The 17,692-nt window shown below is 55.7% G+C and overlaps 2 protein-coding genes across 14 annotated transcripts; one reads left to right on the top strand and one right to left on the bottom strand.

The window, feature by feature from the left end:
• Positions 1–242: 242 nt before the first annotated feature.
• GUK1 (guanylate kinase 1) lies at positions 243–9,025 on the bottom strand (the record flags this gene model as incomplete). Of its 12 annotated transcripts, none has more annotated exons than XM_080676165.1 (9): positions 243–439; positions 544–629; positions 768–852; positions 937–1,075; positions 2,032–2,128; positions 2,778–2,819; positions 3,041–3,154; positions 8,360–8,510; positions 8,649–8,723. In XM_080676165.1, the coding sequence occupies 7 exons, from the start codon at positions 3,150–3,152 to the stop codon at positions 404–406; spliced, it is 597 nt and encodes a 198-aa protein (XP_080532291.1). In that variant the 3' UTR covers positions 243–403. The 12 variants fall into 12 exon arrangements, with proteins under 12 accessions (XP_080532291.1, XP_080532298.1, XP_080532296.1 ...); XM_080676172.1 differs by having other exon boundaries at positions 2,778–2,916; positions 3,036–3,154; positions 8,649–8,685; XM_080676170.1 differs by lacking the exons at positions 8,360–8,510; positions 8,649–8,723 and adding an exon at positions 8,908–9,023 and having other exon boundaries at positions 768–861; positions 2,778–2,916; positions 3,036–3,154.
• Positions 9,026–9,044: 19 nt separating this feature from the next.
• On the top strand, positions 9,045–16,785 carry MRPL55 (mitochondrial ribosomal protein L55). 2 transcript variants are annotated; one of them, XM_080676176.1, is made up of 4 exons: positions 9,045–9,162; positions 10,094–10,181; positions 11,819–12,020; positions 12,267–16,785. In XM_080676176.1, the coding sequence occupies exons 2-4, from the start codon at positions 10,132–10,134 to the stop codon at positions 12,414–12,416; spliced, it is 402 nt and encodes a 133-aa protein (XP_080532302.1). In that variant the 5' UTR covers positions 9,045–9,162; positions 10,094–10,131; the 3' UTR covers positions 12,417–16,785. The 2 variants fall into 2 exon arrangements, with proteins under 2 accessions (XP_080532302.1, XP_080532303.1); XM_080676177.1 differs by having other exon boundaries at positions 9,074–9,162; positions 10,091–10,181; positions 12,267–12,842.
• Positions 16,786–17,692: the final 907 nt, after the last annotated feature.

Below are 17,692 nucleotides of genomic sequence, written 5' to 3'. Positions count from 1 at the left end.
CTGTGCAGGGCACCCCTGTTGGTCTCTGAGGAATGGAGCTGGGGCATGTGGAGAGCCTGGGGAAGTAGTGTGCAATCGGGGAGCAACCACACTGGCCAAGAGCCCAGAGTAGACGATATGGGGTAGAACCTACTGCCAGCAGCCCTTTTAGGGCTGGCTGTTTAGGAGCGGGGCTGCCGGAGTGGGGGTCCAGCATGAAGGATGCAGGGCCAGGGCGGCAATCCATGGACTCAAGGACACTCTAACTAGCAGCTCTTTATTAGGATGCGGGCCCTGGTCCCACTAGAGTGGGACTGATCAGGGGCACCCAGAAGGAGGCTGGCAGAGCCAACCTTGTCAGGGGCACCCTGGCCACCAGGGTGGGTGCAGGGTCCTGTCCAAGGAGACACAGCCGTGGGTATCCTCAGGAGCAGCCAGTCCCTTGGGCCTTCTTGATTTCCTGCAGGAGAGAGAAAGAGGGGTTTGCCTTGGATCCCAAGACCGCTGTCCCAAGCCCTTTACTGCAGCGACAGAGATCTATCCCTGGCCCCTGGCAGAGCCCACCTCTGAGAGTGCCTCCTTCAGGCTCCAGTAGGCCTTGTCCAGGTTGTCGTTGACAATGATCAGGTCAAACAGACCAGGCTCCTTGCCTGAGATGGGGGGGAGGGAGGGTACAGGGCCCGTGGAAGGTCACTGAGGGGAGGGGGCTGTGAACCTGCCTCCCACCTCCAGCAGATGAGTTGTCTCTATTGGGGAGGGTGGGGGACACTGGCTGCACCCACACTCACTGCTTTCCATGTCGGCCTGGGCAGCGACTAACCGCTTGGCCAGGCTCTCCTCTGTCTCCGTGTTCCGCTGCCGCAACCTCTGTTCCTGAGGTGCCTAAGGAGGGTCAGAGCCTGCAGGGCCGCCTTAGCCCCTCCTCCACCCCTCCCGTGCCTGGCTCCCCACCCCCACCAGGACTTCCAGCGAGGGTGGCTGCACAAAGATGTAGATGGGCCTCAGGTCGGTCTTCTTTAAGTTTCGCACACCCTGGAGGTCCACATCCAGTACGCAGATCCGGTTCATGGCCTGCACCACTTGCACAGCCGCTTTGCTAGGGAGGCAGGCGGGGGGAGGGGGGGGCATTCAGCAGGGCTCCTTGGGTCCTAGCACCTAGAACAGTGGTCGGCAAACTGAGGCTCACGAGCCACATGTGGCTCTTTGGCCCCTTGAGTGTGGCTCTTCCACAAAATACCAAGGCCTGGGCGAGTCTATTTTGAAGAAGTGGCATTAGAAGAAGTTTAAAAAATTTGGCTCTCAAAAGAAATTTCAATCGTTGTACTGTTGATATTTGGCTCTGTTGACTAATGAGTTTGCCGACCACTGACCCAGACCATCTCCACTGCCATCCCCTGGGGTTCTGCCTCCCCAATTTCCTGCTCTGGGAGCCTGCAGGGGCCACCTTGACTCCAGCATCTGCTCCCCTTTCCGGAATCACTCACTCCCTCAGTAACCCTTTCACACTGGGCCATCTGCTAGGCTGGGGGCAGCAGTGGGGAGGGACAGGAAGGCCCTGGCTGTCATCACTGGGCTCAGGGCTCCTGGGTGCCCACCATCTAAGGGTAATAGCAGCCCCAGTGACCCTGCCAGCTGCACCTGGGGTGGAGCATGACCGCCATAGGGGGGCTCAGGTACAGGCTGCGCATAGCAAGCCTGGACCCGCCTGTGCAATGATACTGCTCTGGATGTATGGGCGGTAGGCAGCTGTTGCTGGGCTGGGGACTCTCCCAGGCTACCTTAATTGTTGGAGGAAAGAGGAGGAGGGCTGAAGTGCAGCCCACAGACCTCTGAGACCCAGGTCCTCTGAGTCTTCATTGCACACCAGCCCATCACTTGGCTCCCTGATCCCACAGGGGCCTGGCCAGGTGGGGGGGGGGGGGGGGGAGGGACAGAAGGGGGAGGCCTGGACAGCCCAGGCTTCTCTTTGATCTTGATCCCTGGATCAAGCCCTTGCCGGGGCTGCCCACTCTAGGTCCCCAGCAGGTTTAGAGGTTGCTGAATGTGACTCACCTAGTCCCATACAGGTTCCCCGAGAACTCAGCGTGCTCGATGAAGTCCCCGGCAGCAATGTCCCGCTGCATCACCTCCCTGGTCACAAAGTAGTAATCTACAAAGAGCAGGAGCTGGTGAAGCTGTCTGCAGCCAGGCCACAACTGCCCATGCAACCACATGAGCAGAACCAGCTTGTTCTGGGCCTGTCTGCCCATCTGTCCATCCACACCTAGAGTGCTCCAGTCACTGGGCAGGGAGATATCTGAGGAAGGGACAGATACCACCTCTCACAACATCCTCACTGAAGGGGCCTGGAGAATGACAGCTTCCACAGGAGAGGCTGGGGACCTGGAGACTGCTGGCTTTTGTGGGGAGTGTTGGGGGGTCCTGGTGACTACCAACTTCAGTGGGGGAGGTTGGGGGAACTTCAGTGCTCTGCCTCAGGAAGATACAAACACCCTACTAAGGCTGTGATGTCAGAGAGCCCTAAAGGGTGTGCAGGCTGACCCCAGCTATACTGCCATGTGCAATGCAGTGCACAAGCAAGGATCAGTGCCCCACAACTGCCTGGTGTTGGGATCAGAGCCCTCCTGGTGTCAGCATGAGATTTGATGCCTATTATCCAACTAGGCCTGCCCACCCACTCACCCTGAAGGGCCCCCATCAGATGGGGAGAAAGGCCTGATGCATCACCCTGACAAGTGTGTGTGTGTGGGGGGGGCTCCATACCTGCACTGGGGCATTGAGTAGCAGGGCCAGCTTACCTTTGCCATTCTCCTCTCCAGGCCTCGGGTCCCTTGTGGTGTCTAGAAACAAGCATCTGTGACCCATCTGGAACATCCAGAGCCCACACATCCCATCCTGGGGCCTTCCCGAAGAGCCCAGTTCAGCCTGTGTGTGGGACTTCAGGGGGGGTCAGCAGTATGAGTATATCCCGTGTGAGAGAGGGTTCTTGGGGGTGTTAGCAGTGTGGGCAAGTCCCTATATATGTGGATCAGCAGGGCCCCCCAAACCCCTAGGACCTCACGGGACACGCTGAATCCGAAGATGCTGCCGTGCTCCTGCATAAGTCTCTTGAGCAGGGTGCTCTTTCCGGCCCCAGAAGGTCCACTAAGGACAACAGGCCTTGGTCCTGACATCCCTGTGGGTGAGGGAGCAGATATCAGCAGGCCTGAGGGACCCCAGTGAGTGGGATGGCTGCAGTCACAACTCGCCCCCACCCTCACCAACTCTCCCCAGGAATCAGAGCTGAGGGCCATACTCAAACCTTGGCTGCACCTCCTCGATGGGTGGGCTACCTGGTACCACAAACACATGACCTCCCCAGCTGTGCCCTCCTACCCCACCTGTGGAGCCTGGACTTCTGCTCCAGGGAGAGGCACATCTGGGTCCCCACCTCTGCATTTCCTAGGCACCATGCCCTAGAGGTGGCCAAGGTTAACAACAGCAGAATCCAAACCCTGTTCTGGGAACTTCCATCCGGAAGTGAGGGGCCGATCCAGAGGGACCACAGCTTCCTGACCTCCCCTCCTCTCCGATACTCGACCCTCCCAGCTAACAGCACAGGGCTCAGACATCTGCTACAGATGAGAGTGGGTAAAGCAGGGGTTTAGGAAGGCATCAACCCTGACAGTTCTGTGCCCGCCTGACACCTTAAGCCCCTCCCCAGAACAGGACCTACTTCCTGGGTGGGCTAGGCCCTCTCTGTCAGCCTGGGCTGCTCCGATTAAGCTAGGAGGAGTGGGTAATCCCAGCCTGCTCTGACCTCTTAGCACTAAACTCCTCCCAGGGCAATCAGCCCCGCCCACTCGGTGCCTTTGGGAAGAGGAGGCTGCTCCTAGCCCTTCAGTAGTGGCCTACCCACCCAGCCACATGAGCCTGATGGCAGAATGCCAGGTGCAAGTGTGCCCTGCTTAGAGGGAAACCCTGACGGGCATGTGGGAACTGGAATGGCTCCCTATGCAGACCTGGCCCTGCAGGCTATCTGGGGCCCTCTGATTACGTGTGGAAGCCTTTAAGGTGCAATCAGTGGCCAGCAGACCGGCAATCAGGCCCAGGAGGGAAGGCCACTTGGCTCAGGGATGCCCTGTTGCCCATCTCCAGCAGGGCCCCCTTCGGGCACTGCTTTCCTAATCCACAATGTAGGCCAACTGGGTAATCTGGCTTAAGCACTGCTATTCTGGGGTTATCACACCACATACGTTTCCTGAAGAAGGTGGCAAACAGACAGGAGGAAGTGACCCAGAGAAGCCCATCAACACTCTGTCATCTCCAAGTGACTGACTCTTATCTCTTTGGCCTCTTGGGAGAAGGGGAGGTTGGGGGGACTTCAACGCTCTGCTTCAGGAAGGTACAAACACCCTACAAACACCATTACAAAAAGTACCCTGTTTCTATCTAGAGATAATCCCAGCGGACTCCTAGCTTCTCACTGGCATCCCAGTTTTCCCACCCAAATACATGCCACCTACACAGCTGCACACACGTGTGCTGGCTCTAAGCTCGTGGCGATTAGCAAAGTGCAGCCCTGTCTCTCCCTTGAGGCCTAGTGCACAAAAGGTCTCTCCCTCACTGGCAACCTTCACAAAGCCCCGTCCTTTGCAGGAAGGATGTCCCAGTGGCAGCCCAGCCTACTCCCCTGGATCTGTCCTGACTTTCTAGGCACTGGGTGACTGGGGAGGGGAATGGAGGAAGAGACCCAGCAAGGCAGTGGAGAGGCTGGGTCCCGTGAGGGACTGAGGGCTGGGGTCTGACCCCCACACTGCCAGCCTCTGGGCAGTGCTGGGTCTTTGCCTCTCAGGCCGGGCAGCTGCCATTGTCCAGTGGCCTAGAACTCTTGGACCTGCGGCTGTGTTTGGTGCTACAGGAACATTAGTTCTTCCAGGGCAGGAGCAGCCCCAAGTGTACATATGGTGATGGCCACAGCGATGGACCAGGAGGCCTGCCGGAGCCTTGATCATAGTGGCAAGCCCTCAACCCAGTGGGCACTCATCCCCAGCACCCAATTTGGGGAGTCTACCTCTAGGGAGAGGAGGACCCAGAGGCACCCCTACCCTCCTGTTAGGGACTTGGGAGGTGCCCCTCAGGGGGGTCGGGAGCACAGAGAAGGGAGGGAGGCCCATCTTCCTGTTTGCACAGAAGCCCCTCAGGGACGTTCTGTTTTCTGTCATGTGTCTGCCATGGGGGAGTGCCCTACCTCATACCCCCACAACCCCAAGGGGCACCCTCCAGCCTCCAACTGTAACCTGGTCAGCAAGACCCAGGGCTTTCTCCAACATGCTTCCCCAGCAGTTGCTGCATTCCCCACGCCTACAGTAAGGCCACACCTCCTGACTGAGTTCTGACACCTGGAGACTGCAAACCTGCACAGGACTAGCCTTCAGTTAGGACCAAATATCACACACCAAGTCCCAGTGCTGACACCCCCACAGGGCATGTGGCACAAGTCCAGCTTATCACCTCACATGCAAACGCTGGTTTCTATCCTGCGCCCTCCACCTGTGGTGGGACATTGGGTAGGGGAGCCTGTCCCACTGAGCAGCACTCCCAGGCTCACTACCTACCTGCACTGGGCCAGCAGTGAGTAGGAGGTGCATCCGCACAGGACTGGCTGGCAGCTGCAAAGCTCACTCCCTGCGTGACTCTGAATCACTGCAACCCTCAGCCTCTCCTGAGCCCCCCAACCCCCGACATCAAGCCCAAGCTCCATGTGCCCTAGTGCAGCCGTTACCTGCCCCACTCTGTAGTCTCATGGTGGTGGAGTCCAGCCTGCTCAGCCTGGCTAAGGGCATGTGTGCTGAGTCTTACCCCGAGGGGCCTACACAAACCACAATGGGATGGCCTGGCCCTGCATAAGTGCCTAGAGAGCCGTGGGGGACAGGGCTCTGTCCAGTAAGCACGCAACAGAACACTCAGTAAAGCCACCTTCCACAGAACACCCAGCATGGGACAGTGCTTTGGCCTTGGGTACACAGAAATTGACTTTAGCCCCAGTGCTTGCAGAACCAACCAACTGAAACGTGTACGCCAGAGGAATCATTTCTTGGGCAGAGCCCTCTAGCTGGTGTATTCTGTGTTCTTCATTTCTCGACTATCCCACAATCCCAAACCCTAGTGGCCTGGCAAGAAATGGCAAAGCTCACAGGACTGCACTAAAAACCAAGATGCAAGCATGTGCATTCCGGAATGCTCTCTGGCAGAACCCTGCCCAAGAAGCACCCAATGCAGCCAGGCAGCCTTGTTCCAGAAGCACAAGGTGGAACCTCCTCTTTCCAGCTTCCACTTTCATCCCGCTCTGTCCCAAGAGCAGGATACTGTCACCACCCCACTTTCCTCCCACTCCTCCACAAGACACCCAAGGTAAGGCATGGCCTCTGAGAACATGGAGAAGAAAGTCAAGCCCTGCCAGCCTTCATGTAAGCAACAAGCCACAAGATGGGACAGAATCTGGCTCAGGACAGCAGGTCATGTCCCACCCCCCAGAGAGACACATCCTGGCCAAGTAGCCTTGACAAACCACTCAGCCGTTGGGAACTTGGCTTGCAATGGGGCAGCCACAAAGCGCCAGCCATTACTTCTCACTTCTCCCCACAGTGGGGCGGGAACTATTCCTCTCATAAAAGAAAGCTGGCCCCTCAAAAGCACGAGCAAGAGCCACACTATCCGTGCAGGACTTGGGCCTGTATCAGCGCTGCATGGCATGTCTGGGTCTCTTTCCATAAAGGAGAAGAACCAGGATTCAGTCTTGTATCAAATCCCAATTCTGCATCACAGACAGAGGGCAGAGGAGGCACAAGAGGGGAAGGGTCCCAGGCAAGCAAGCCACAAAGCAGGAAGGGCAGAGGCACTAAAGAATCAGCCTTGCTCTGAGAGAAGAAACTGAGACCCTCAAGTGCAGAGTCAGCAGGGACTGGGGGAGGCAGAGGCCTGGCACATGGAGGTAGCAAGGACTTGGAGCTGACTACAAAAGTACCTGACCCCCTTCCAGTGCTCCCAGGGGCTCACCCTCATTACTGACTTTCACTGCTGGTGGGCTGGAGTCACCTCTTTCCACCCACACACATCACAACACCCTCTTCATTTCTGCTCTTCCTCAGATCAACTGAACATGTTTTTCAGGCTATGGTGAACATGCTACAAAAAACTGAAATTTACAGTCTAAGTGTAAAATAATTTTTTTTTGGTGTGGCTGAATAGAAAAGTAGTGACTGTACTGCTATAACTCCCGGAATCTGCTACTCAAGAAAATAACTGAGCCCTGGCCAGTTTGGCTCGGTGAACAGAGCATCAGTCTGCAGACTGAAGGGTCCCGGGTTCGATTCTGATCAAGGGCACATGCCCAGGTTGCAGGCTAGATCCCCAGTAGGGGGCGTGTAGGAGGCAACCAATCAAAGATTCTCTCTCATCCTTAACATTTCTATCTCTCTCTCCTTCTCTGAAAGCAATAAAAATATATTTTTTAAAAATTGTAAACCTACTTAAAGAAAAAAAAAAAGAATAGAAAATAACTGATATCACCCATCCCAGTCAAAGATCAAGGGCCAGGTCTATGTGAACCCAGAATCTAAACAAAGTCCAAGCACACTACACCTGTCACAGGTGTGGCCCTGACCTGCGCATAATCGAGTTTGGTGTTGCAAGCAGTTGTGTGGCATTCTATGAGCAGGGATAGAGTGGAAACTCACATAGCAGGAAATTAAGCTTGTTAGTGGTAAGACAGGAAACCCCACCCCTCCTAGGAGTGAAGAGAGAGGCTTTCCTGCATTCTTCACAGCAAGTCATGGTCGGGAAGATCTAAGAGTGACAGAAAGTCCAGAAAAGCCAGAAGGCATGCTGCCTAGGGGACTCACAAGAGGCCAAGTCCTGGTTCCCCTCTTCCTGTCCCTGTGGGCCCCACCTCTACTGGCCAGCTGTCATCTCAGCTCACTGCTTTCCTTTTCCCAAGTGAAAGACAACAGTAATAACAGGTGAGGTGACCTCCCTCATTGCTCCTCTCCAAACCAGCACCTGGATGAACTAGATTCATTTCCTCTCTGTTCCCAAAAGAATGTCTAAGAACAGCAGATGGGCAGCTCCAGCAATCTAGGTCTCTGGGACTGAGAGAAGCTGAACATCAAATTACCACATCCACAAATCAGGCATGCCTGCCCCCAAGAACCTGCTCTTGGTGGTGTACCTGTATCTGCACTGCCCAGCGGTCTTGGGCCTTGGGGCAGGCCAGGACCCTGAAGTCCTGGGGGCCCCACAAGCTGGTAGGGACTGTGGGGATTATGGCATACCAGATTCCCCAGGCGGCCACGTAATGGCCTTTGATCTCCCAGGGTTTCCGGCTCTGTTGTGTGCCCACCTTGGGGAGGAGTGTCAGACTGCTTCCCCTCTCTGCCCCTCCGCGTCCTTCAGGGTCCACAAATGTCATCCGCATGAAGTCCTCGGGCTGCAGGGGTTTTACAAGCTGTCTGGAGCTTTCCGTTCAAGAATTTCCTTCTACGTTTTGAGAACTGGCACAGAGGAACCAGCTTTTAATGTGTCTAAGAAATGCGGCCACCAAAAGCCAACTTTAACACCCAGACACACAGGACACAACTTCAAAACGATCTTAAATGAAGTCAATTCACCGCCATGAAAAACCGCATTACCCAGTCCTCGTGTCCCCTCTTCGCTCGCTAGGGCTCTGCGACAAGCCAGTCCTGGAAACTACTGAGGACCGGGGTGGGGGTGGGGGGTGAGTTCCGGTGGCTACCCCCCCGCCCAGGTCCCCTGACGCACCCTGAAGCACGCGGGAAGCCACGTCCTGGGTGCAGGGAGAGAGAGGAACGGGAACGGCTCCAACTATGCGGGTCGCGGCGGCGCGCAGGAAGGACCTCCGCAACCTGCGTGCACTCAGACGCCACTCACCGTCTGCGGGGGCGCGGCCCAGGGCGGCCACCGCCAGCCCCGCCAGCGGGCGCCTCAGCATAAGGGGCCACGGCGCCACCCTCGGAGACGTGCGTCGCAGCGCCGCGCCGGTCCACTTCCGCTTGTGAGGCTACGTCAGCGCAGCGCCCTGAGGGCTGTACGTAAGCGCTGCGCGACGGAGTGCTCGCGGGTGACTGCGCTGCGGCTGCGCTGCGGGAAGGCTGGTGTTGGTTCCAAGTTCCGTGAGAGCGGCAGGTAGGTGCGGCATCGTGCGGCCGGGACGGCTTCCCCAAGGGAGGTTTCGGATCCCGCCGGTATCCTCTGGGGCAGCTCACAGCTTTTCCGTCTCCCGCCGGGTCGCCGCCTACGGCAAGAGGCCCGCAGTGCCCTGCTCTGACAGATAGGGGACAGCGAGACAAACCTGCACCTCTCGGCTCGGCCTTGGGGTCTGAATGCGGAGACCTCAGGCATTTGGTTTTGAAACTTCTGGTTTGTCACCGCGGAAACCTCAGCACAGAGTAAGGGCTTAGTAAGAGTGACCCTTGGCCTCGGCTCCTGCCACGTGCCACAGGGGTCCTCACCTTGCTGAATTGTGAGAATTAAATGACCTTGGAAAACAAGGTGTGAGCCAACCAGTTTCTGTTGCACTCCACGCTCAGAGCAGCTTCCTGACTCTAACTCACCGGAATGGGCCCAGGCCCTGCCCAGACTCACCGAGTCAGGCTCTTTGGAAGTAGGACCTGAGCATCTGCTGGTCACAAACCTTCCACAGGTGGTTCTAATGCCAGGTTAGGGCGAGAGCTTGGTAGGTTACTGGGAGAGACTGGCAGTGACCTGGGAATCACACATCGGTTTATAAATGTGATTTGGTTTGTGGCGTTCTTCCTGGCTGGAATTTGGCAAGGATCAATTATGTTGGAAAAGCCTGCCTGTTGGAAATAATTTTCTTGCCTGGTCGGCGTGGCTCAGTGGTTGAGCGTGTCGACCTATGAACCAGGAGGTCGCAGTTCGATTCCCAGTCAGGGTACATGCCTGGGTTGTGGGCTCATCCCCAGTGGGGGGCGTGCAGGAGGCAGCCAATCAGTTATTCTCTCTCATCATTGAAGTTTCTATCTCTTTCTCCCTCTCTCTTCCTCTCTGAAATCAATAAAAAACATACTTAAAAAATACTTTTCTTGCTCAGCAGGTCACACACTGGGCCAGTGATTGGTCTTGGGCCTCCACATGCCACAGTGGCTCTCAGGAGGAATGGCAGTTGTGGGCAGCATGCTTGGGTAAGCACAAACTTCCAGGCCCCTTGTGATTGCTGCCATGGGGTCATCCAAAGGAATATCAACTCTGGAGCTTCATGCCATGCTGCCCTAGGGAAACCTCCCAAGCCAGTGTGTTTGTTACTTGGAGAATACACACAAGTACACATGTATAGATGCTTTAACAGTGTGTTGAGGGGGGATTAGGAGCCACTTGTGACTATTTAGCACTAGACAGTGGTGGTGGTTACTTTCCTATTCAGAGCCTGCAACCTATCTCTGCTCTGGGTCTCTGGAGAATGCCATGGCTTTCCTGCTGTTCCCACAGGCACTGCCTGTTCCCCTTGCCCCATTGCCTCCCCAAAATGGGAAGTATGGTATGGTTAGTGTTGCCAGAGGAGAAAATGAGGGCAGGTTTCTTGTTTCTGTGAAATCTGGGGAGAGGGATGTGACACTTGAAGTCTGAGTCAGTGTGAACATGGGGAAGGAACTCTGGCTACAGCATTCCCTGGAGGGCTCTCATCCTGGGAAAGGTTCATGTGGGAACAATACTACAGTGGGTGAACACCAACATTCTCAAGGATTGGCTCCATCCCCTTCCAGAAGCCTCCCCAACTCACTGATCTCAGGTTCTCAGGAGAGGCTGTGCCCTGGGCTCCCTGGCACTGCTAGGCATAGGCCCTGCCTGACTGCAGGCTCTTCTGGTGCTCCCCCACCATCTCCTTTCTCCTGTCTTACACTTCTGAAGGCAGGGACTGGATTCATTTGGCCAAAATTTACTGAGTGCTCAGCTAATGGTCAAGGACTTAACAGTCAATAAGTTGTGGTTCTTGCCTCCAGGCCATCAGAGTCTAGCAGAGGAGATGGGTCCTCAGCCCTGGGTGTCAGCTGGGAGGTGCAGGAGGTGGGTCTGAATTCAAATTTGCATGAAAGCCAGGCTTTAGGGGACTTAGGGGGGTCACAAGGCAAGACCCCAAGTGGGTGAGAGATGGGGCAGGGAAGGGCCTTGCCTCAGAATATGTGCTTTTCCCCCTGTGGGAGGTTTTGAGTGTATGCCATGTTCAGAAGCTAGTGGGCTCCACAGGTCTTGGTGGGCTCAGGCTGCCCCAACAGAACGCAACAGACCAGGCAGTTTATTTCCCACAATTCTGGAGATGTTCTTCTTCTTGGTTCAGATGGCCACCTTCTCCATGTCTTCACAGGGCAAAGAGAAAGCCAGTTCCCGTCCCTTCTTATAAGGGCACCATTCCTACTATAAGGGCCCTACCCTCATGATCTCTTGTAACCATAATCACTTCCCAAAGGCCCTGCTTGTGATGCCTTCTTATTGGGGATTAGGGCTTCAACATATGAATTTGGCGATACAAACATTCAGTTCACAGCACGAAGTCTGTATTCCCCTAAAAGGCAGTTTCCTGTTCCATGCTCATGTCCAGAGCTGCAGACATCTAGAAACTGCTATCCTAAGTCTCCTGTCCTCAGCAGTCTGAAAGTCTCTGTGCTCACCCCCCTTGGCCTCTTCCCAGACATGGGGCAGAAGGTGCTTTGACCATATCCCAAACCTAGGAGATCCCTGTGGGCACCCACAGGAGCTGGCCGATTGGGGCTTAGGGGGCACTCTGGTCCCAGCACCTGCCACTGACCAACATATGTGTCTACAGCCTGGTGCAACAGCATGTGGTGATGGGGGCCCCCCGTGTGGGCCGCTGCCTGCACATATCTTCCCGTCGAGCTGACAGCAGCAGAGCTTCGCTCACTCGTGTGCACAGACAGGCCTATGCACGCTTCTACCCCATGCTCCTGGTCAAGCAGGATGGCTCCACCATTCACATCCGCTACCGGGAGCCCAGGCGAGTGCTGGCGGTAAGCTTCCCTCCCTGGGGTGCAGGTCTAGGCTGGATTGAAGGGGGGGAGGGCAAGTCATGGAACTCACCCCACACACCAAGATCAGACAGCAGCAACAGGTTATGTGTAAAACAAATAAAAAAACACTTCCTGGGTAGACAAACAGAAATTTCTTTAAAGAGTAGAAGCTTTGAAGGGAGAGAAGTGGCATATACTTTCTGGTCCCTTCCAGCGAATGAGTGCATGCCTTCCCTTCCTCTACAGATGCCTGTGGACCTGGATGCCCTGTCCCCAGAGGAGAGGCGGGCACGGTTCCGCAAACGTGAGGTCCAGCTCCGAGGGAAGGAGGAGGAGCCAGAGCTCCTTGACAACTTTGACCTGGAGCGGTACAAGCAGTTTTGGACGAAGAAGTGATCATGCCCACAGCTGCCCTGGCTCAGGATGCTGTAGAAGGGGAGGGCATTCATCTTTAAATTGAGTGTCAGGATTTTAAATCCACCTTGTCTTTCTTTCTTATACACCTGCTGGACAGGGCTCTCTGCATCTGAGCCCACTGGAGCAGTGGTAGGCAAACTCGTTAGTCAACAGAGCCAAATATCAACAGTACAACCATTGAAATTTCTTTTGAGAGCCGAAAACCGACTTCTGCGCATGGGCCACGAAGTTTCAATCGCACTGTCCGTGTGCGCCCGCACGTGGTATTTTGTGGAAGAGCCACACTCAAGGGGCCAAAGAGCCGCATGTGGCTCGCGAGCCACAGTTTGCCGACCACTGGAGGGATCAGTTGGGTCAAATTGTGGTTTTAGGAGGAGGTTCAAAGGGCACATGAGCTATTGACATGATAGAAGTTGACTGTGTTCTTCCCACTGCAGGAAGTGCCTGCTACTGTCCAGCCACTCCTCAGCTCTGGAGCCTCCTCTGCCAGCACTGCCTTTGCCTCAGTACCAGGGGCTCTCCCAGGCAGCACAACATGGGGAGTGGGTGGGATCCAAGGATGGTAGCACCTAGCCTGCAGCTGGCATACTCTGCCCCTCTCCAATGCTCCCCTAGCCCCGCCCCCTGACAGTGGGAAAGTGCTATCTGACAGAGGGGACAAGCAGAGCAGCCAGCCCCATTGCTAACTTTTTAAGTCTTAGCAAAGAGCCTTGGTGGGCTGCCACCTTTTGCCCTTTCCTGCAAGACCTGAGTGAGCAATTACCAACTTTTACACAGGCAGCTGACCAGGCCTAGGCATGGGGCTACACCTTGTCCTGTCCTGGAGGTTGATCATGGGACCCTGGTTGTGAGGCTCTTTTTCATAAACCTGAGGGCTCATGGTAGAACACTGATATATAGCTAGACAATGGGGAGGGCGTTCCAGCCATGACCAGGGAGGCAGAAGCCTGTGGGAAGTGACCCTGCTCACACAGAAGGATGCTAGGCTGAGCACCCACCTTGGATGGATTCATACCTTGCAATCCTGACCCCTGGTCCACTGAGCATGCAGCCAGCCATTTGTAGCTCCTAGGGGTGGCTGCCCTCTATGATCTGCCAACCCTCTGGCCTGCTCAGGAACATTCCTGCCTGGGCAGCCTCCCTGGATCCCTCATCCCTTCAGCTGCTGCTCCAGCTTACTGCTTACTACTCACCTCCAGGGAGACACCCAGCAACAGTGTCTGTACTCACTGTTCAGGGCCAAATTATTCATGACACTATTGGAGATGGTAAGGCATACTGACTCGGGTAGGGCTGTCTGTGGATGCAGTGGGGGGAAGAGGCTAAGTATTGCATGAAAAAGTGGATTTGTGCCAGGAGCAGGGTAGGGGTCAGTGCTGGAAAGTTATTAAGAGTACTTACCCAATGGGGGTTCTGGTTAAATCCATCTAGCAGGATTGCTATTGAAGGCAAGCAGGCAATCAGACTTCCATTGGGAATGAGGAACCCAACTAGATATGGAAGGTGGGGGTTCTTGCCAGAACTGGAGGTGTAAAGATGGACCTAGAGGTCCAATGCCTGGTGGGAGAGCTCTGAGGAGCCTGAGAGGGGTTAAGCAGAGTCTCCTCTGCACTCCCTCCATTAGGGGGGTTGTGGTGGTGGGGCACTCTATAGCCCCTCAGCTCCTTCTGTCCCTCCTTATCCCCAGTCAACTCACTCTAAAATGCCATCAATGCTGATTATCCCCAATATCCAGAGTACAGATGGGTCTTCCCCACGTGGTAATGTGGGTTTGGGAGAGCAGACTTAGAGCTGGGGAGTGGGTGGGATCCAAGGATGGTAGCACCTACCCTGTAGCTTCCCAGCACGTTCATGCCCCTCAACTGGCATCTAGCCCTTGTCAGACACGGCAGTACCACCTCTGGACCCACCACAGCTGCCCCGTGAGGTCCCATGCCTCCCACCACAAGCTTTCCTGCACGGCAGAGCTGCTGTCCCTCACTGGAGGCCCCTGAGCAGGCAAGCTGGAGCTCCCACATGGGGGAACTGAGGCTCAAACTTGACTTAGTGGTAGTGTACTACAAGGCTGGGGTTCAAACCCTGTTGAATCACACTGTGGGAGCCCCGAAGTCCCGAAACGCTAGTGAGAGAGTCAGAGGTGGGCCAGGGGAGCAGGTAGAGGCCTCTTCTTTGCCCAACCCACTGAGGACCTAAGCGGGGTACACACTAGGGCAGTGTCCTGTAAAAGAACCCAAAAAATGACAACCCAGGAAACACCCTATTACATGTCTGAAGCCACCCTACTGAACGGGCCCTGCATTCATTATTCCACTGTCACCGAGTCAGGTCTGCGACAGGCTGTGGTGACAGGTGGGACGCATTTGCCCAATGACCAGCTGGTGGAGCCTTCGCCAGCACGGGGGGGGGGGGGGGGGCGCGGGGGGAGGAGGTGCAGAGGTTCTCTCAGCTGGGTCACAGCTGTGGCCCCTCCCTGGTTCCCACAGCTGCAGACGTGATGGCGGGAACCTCGGTGCAGCTGGAGACTCATCTCCCCAACTTTTCCTCCAGGGCACCTGTCTGTGGGCCCTGGTACACAGCGCTTACAGTGACTTTTGGGCGCCGCCCCTGGGTCCTTGTGTTGCCACACAATAGGGCTTCTAATAGTAGCTGTCCAGTCACTTGGGTCCAGCTTCTGCCCTTTCCAGGGTCGGGCTAGGGCGGGGCAGTGTTCAGGCACATGGGTTTGAAGCCAGAGCCCAGCAGCACAGGCATGTGATGCCATGATGCGCGACGCGGACGCCAAGGCCAGGAAACCCAGAGGCGACGGGCGGAGGCCAGGGGTGCGTGCCCACTCGTGGGCCGAGGACTGGCCTGTTCCCGCAGGCAACTCGCTGATGGCGCCGGTGGGCTGCTGACAGAAGGGCCGCGACCTCACCTGGTAAGCTAAGGGCCTGGCGGACAGCGCTGTGCTGAACCGGGAAGGGAGCCTGGGGCGCACTGGGGAGGACGGGAGGGCAGGCCGAGTAAGGCCCATTGCCGGACACTCACGCACGCATGCCTCCACTGAGGCTACAAGAACGTGAAAAAGCAGCCTACAGGCCTGAGCAAGGTGAGGGGCGGCTTCCTAGAGGTGTGAGTGGGATGGGGTAAACTACACGGTACCATGAGCTCCTGCCAGCCTTCCCACATGACTGTGGAGATCTGCAGGCACAAAAGAAGTGACCGCGGGGGAAAGGGAGTGGACTGGCTTCTGGCCTGGGGAGCTACAGGTGCGGAGTGGGGGCCCTAACGAAGGGCAGGGGGCTCGGCCCTGTCAGCCCAGGTGGAAGTTGGTATTGGCAAGGAAGACCTGGGGGAGTAGGGGTGTGTGTGTAGGGGTGGGCGAGAATGTCTCACCCGTGTCCCCCGTGTCCGAATGGCATTGTCCTGAGAAAACGAGGCAACTAAGAACCAGAGGCCTGAGAAGGTGGAACCGGGGTGGAAGCACGGGCTGGGGTATAGGACTCAGGGCTCTCAACAGGCCTGCTGACTTCCTCTTGGGCTAAGTGATGTTCCTGTCTCTGGCCCCTTTTTCTTCTGGGGAGCCTCTTTAAGTTGTGAGCCTAGGCCATCACAGGACTGCCACTGGAGTCCAGGTAGCCCCAAGTGCATGGGGCCACCTGTTGTGGAGGCCACTTGAGGGGTGCAGGAGGAGGTACTATCTGGCAAATGTGCTGGAAGGGACCATGAAAAGGCCCCACAAATTTTCTGCCTGGATGGGAAGGCCTCTATTGGAGCTGCCCATTATGCCAGTCGCTGGCCACATATTGTACTTTGGAACTTCAATCTGAAATAGCCATATGTGGTCAGTGACTACAGTGGTTGCTGCTGGCACTGTGTGCCCCCCTCACAGCCCAGAGAATCACAAGAGCAGGAAAAAGAAAAAGCAGCACAAGAAAGAGGAGAAAAACAGCACAGGACCAAGGTAAGCAGTTCCTCATACACCCCAGGGCTTGCCACCACAGGCACTACTCTTGACTCCTTGCCCTGTTGTAAGAGAAGGCGAGGGCATGATAGCAGCTAAGGCCTAGCCCATCAGGACCCTCTCATCCTAGGCAGGCCCTGTCCTCAGTGAAGCCTTTGAGCATGTGCCCCACCAGGCCCAGGGAGCTGGAGAGCAGGCTTCTGGGGGCCCTACCAGGACCCTGTAAGCAGGCAAGGTATCTAGATGAGGCCTTACCCCCAGGTGACCCCAGGCCCATCAGGGGAGTACAAACCTGCCCAGGAGAGAGAGGTCCACCTGCTTTAGGCTCCAGTTACTGCTACTTCTATTGTTCTTTGTGTTGACTCATCCTTTGTACTTAAATAAACTTTTAAGTTGAAGTGTCCTAACAGAAAATGATGTGTGAAAATGTGCCAGATGCCTTGGATTCCAGCAGTACCACCTAAGATCTCACTAGGTAGGGGACTCCCTAGTTGGTGGTGGTGGGCAGAAATTGCTCACCTGCAGGTGGGCCTTTCTGAGGTGGAAGAGTGCAGGGGGAGAAGGTAGTCAGAACAAGCTTGCTTATAATTGGTGGATGGGGGGGTGAAGGTGATTTTATACTTGAAGACACCCTTGTTCCTCAGGTACCCAGAGACCTGCTACCCTGTTCCATGAATCTGCTCTGCTTCTCCCAGGCCGATCTCCAAGTACACCTCCCCTACCCTCCCTCCAGCTCCTCCGCTAGGAGATATGCCTGCAGCCATTCACCACCTCATCCACACAAGAAATGAAAATTTACAATAAATCCCATTGGAGTAAAGACAAAACCCAGGCTGGATTATGAAATATATTCAATTTTGCTTCTGATTTTTTAAAGAACTAAAAAGGAAAGATGATTCTGTTCAGAGCCCTGGCCCTGATTATCAACATGTTAGTGAGACTAGATAATGGGGCAGAGGGCTGGATGGCTCTGGGGGAAGGACACCTGGAACTTGGATTGGGCAGATACCAGGGAGCCCAGAAGGGTCAAAGGGATAGCCCCCAAGGAGTGGGTAGGGGGCCCACAGCACCCAAACGGGCAGAGGTGTGCACCACGGCAAAGGCTCCGGAAGCAATGATAAGGAACTAAACCACCGTAGGTGATCCCAGGCCCTGGCCTCTTAGGCATACCCCACATGGGGATCTTCTTGGCCCAAGACTAGACTAGGACTGGGGATTGGACTGCCAGTGGAGACAGAGCAATGACAAAGCCCCCCAGGAGTGCTGGCAAGAAACTGGTCTGGGGTGGATCAGGGGTTGGTCACATTCCCTA

Source organism: Plecotus auritus, assembly GCF_963455305.1.
Source record: "Plecotus auritus genome assembly, chromosome: 6".
In the NCBI taxonomy this organism is placed as follows: Eukaryota; Metazoa; Chordata; class Mammalia; order Chiroptera; family Vespertilionidae; genus Plecotus; species Plecotus auritus.
The sequence above is the reverse complement of the archived record's forward strand: the minus strand, read 5'-3'. Positions and strand labels throughout refer to the sequence as shown.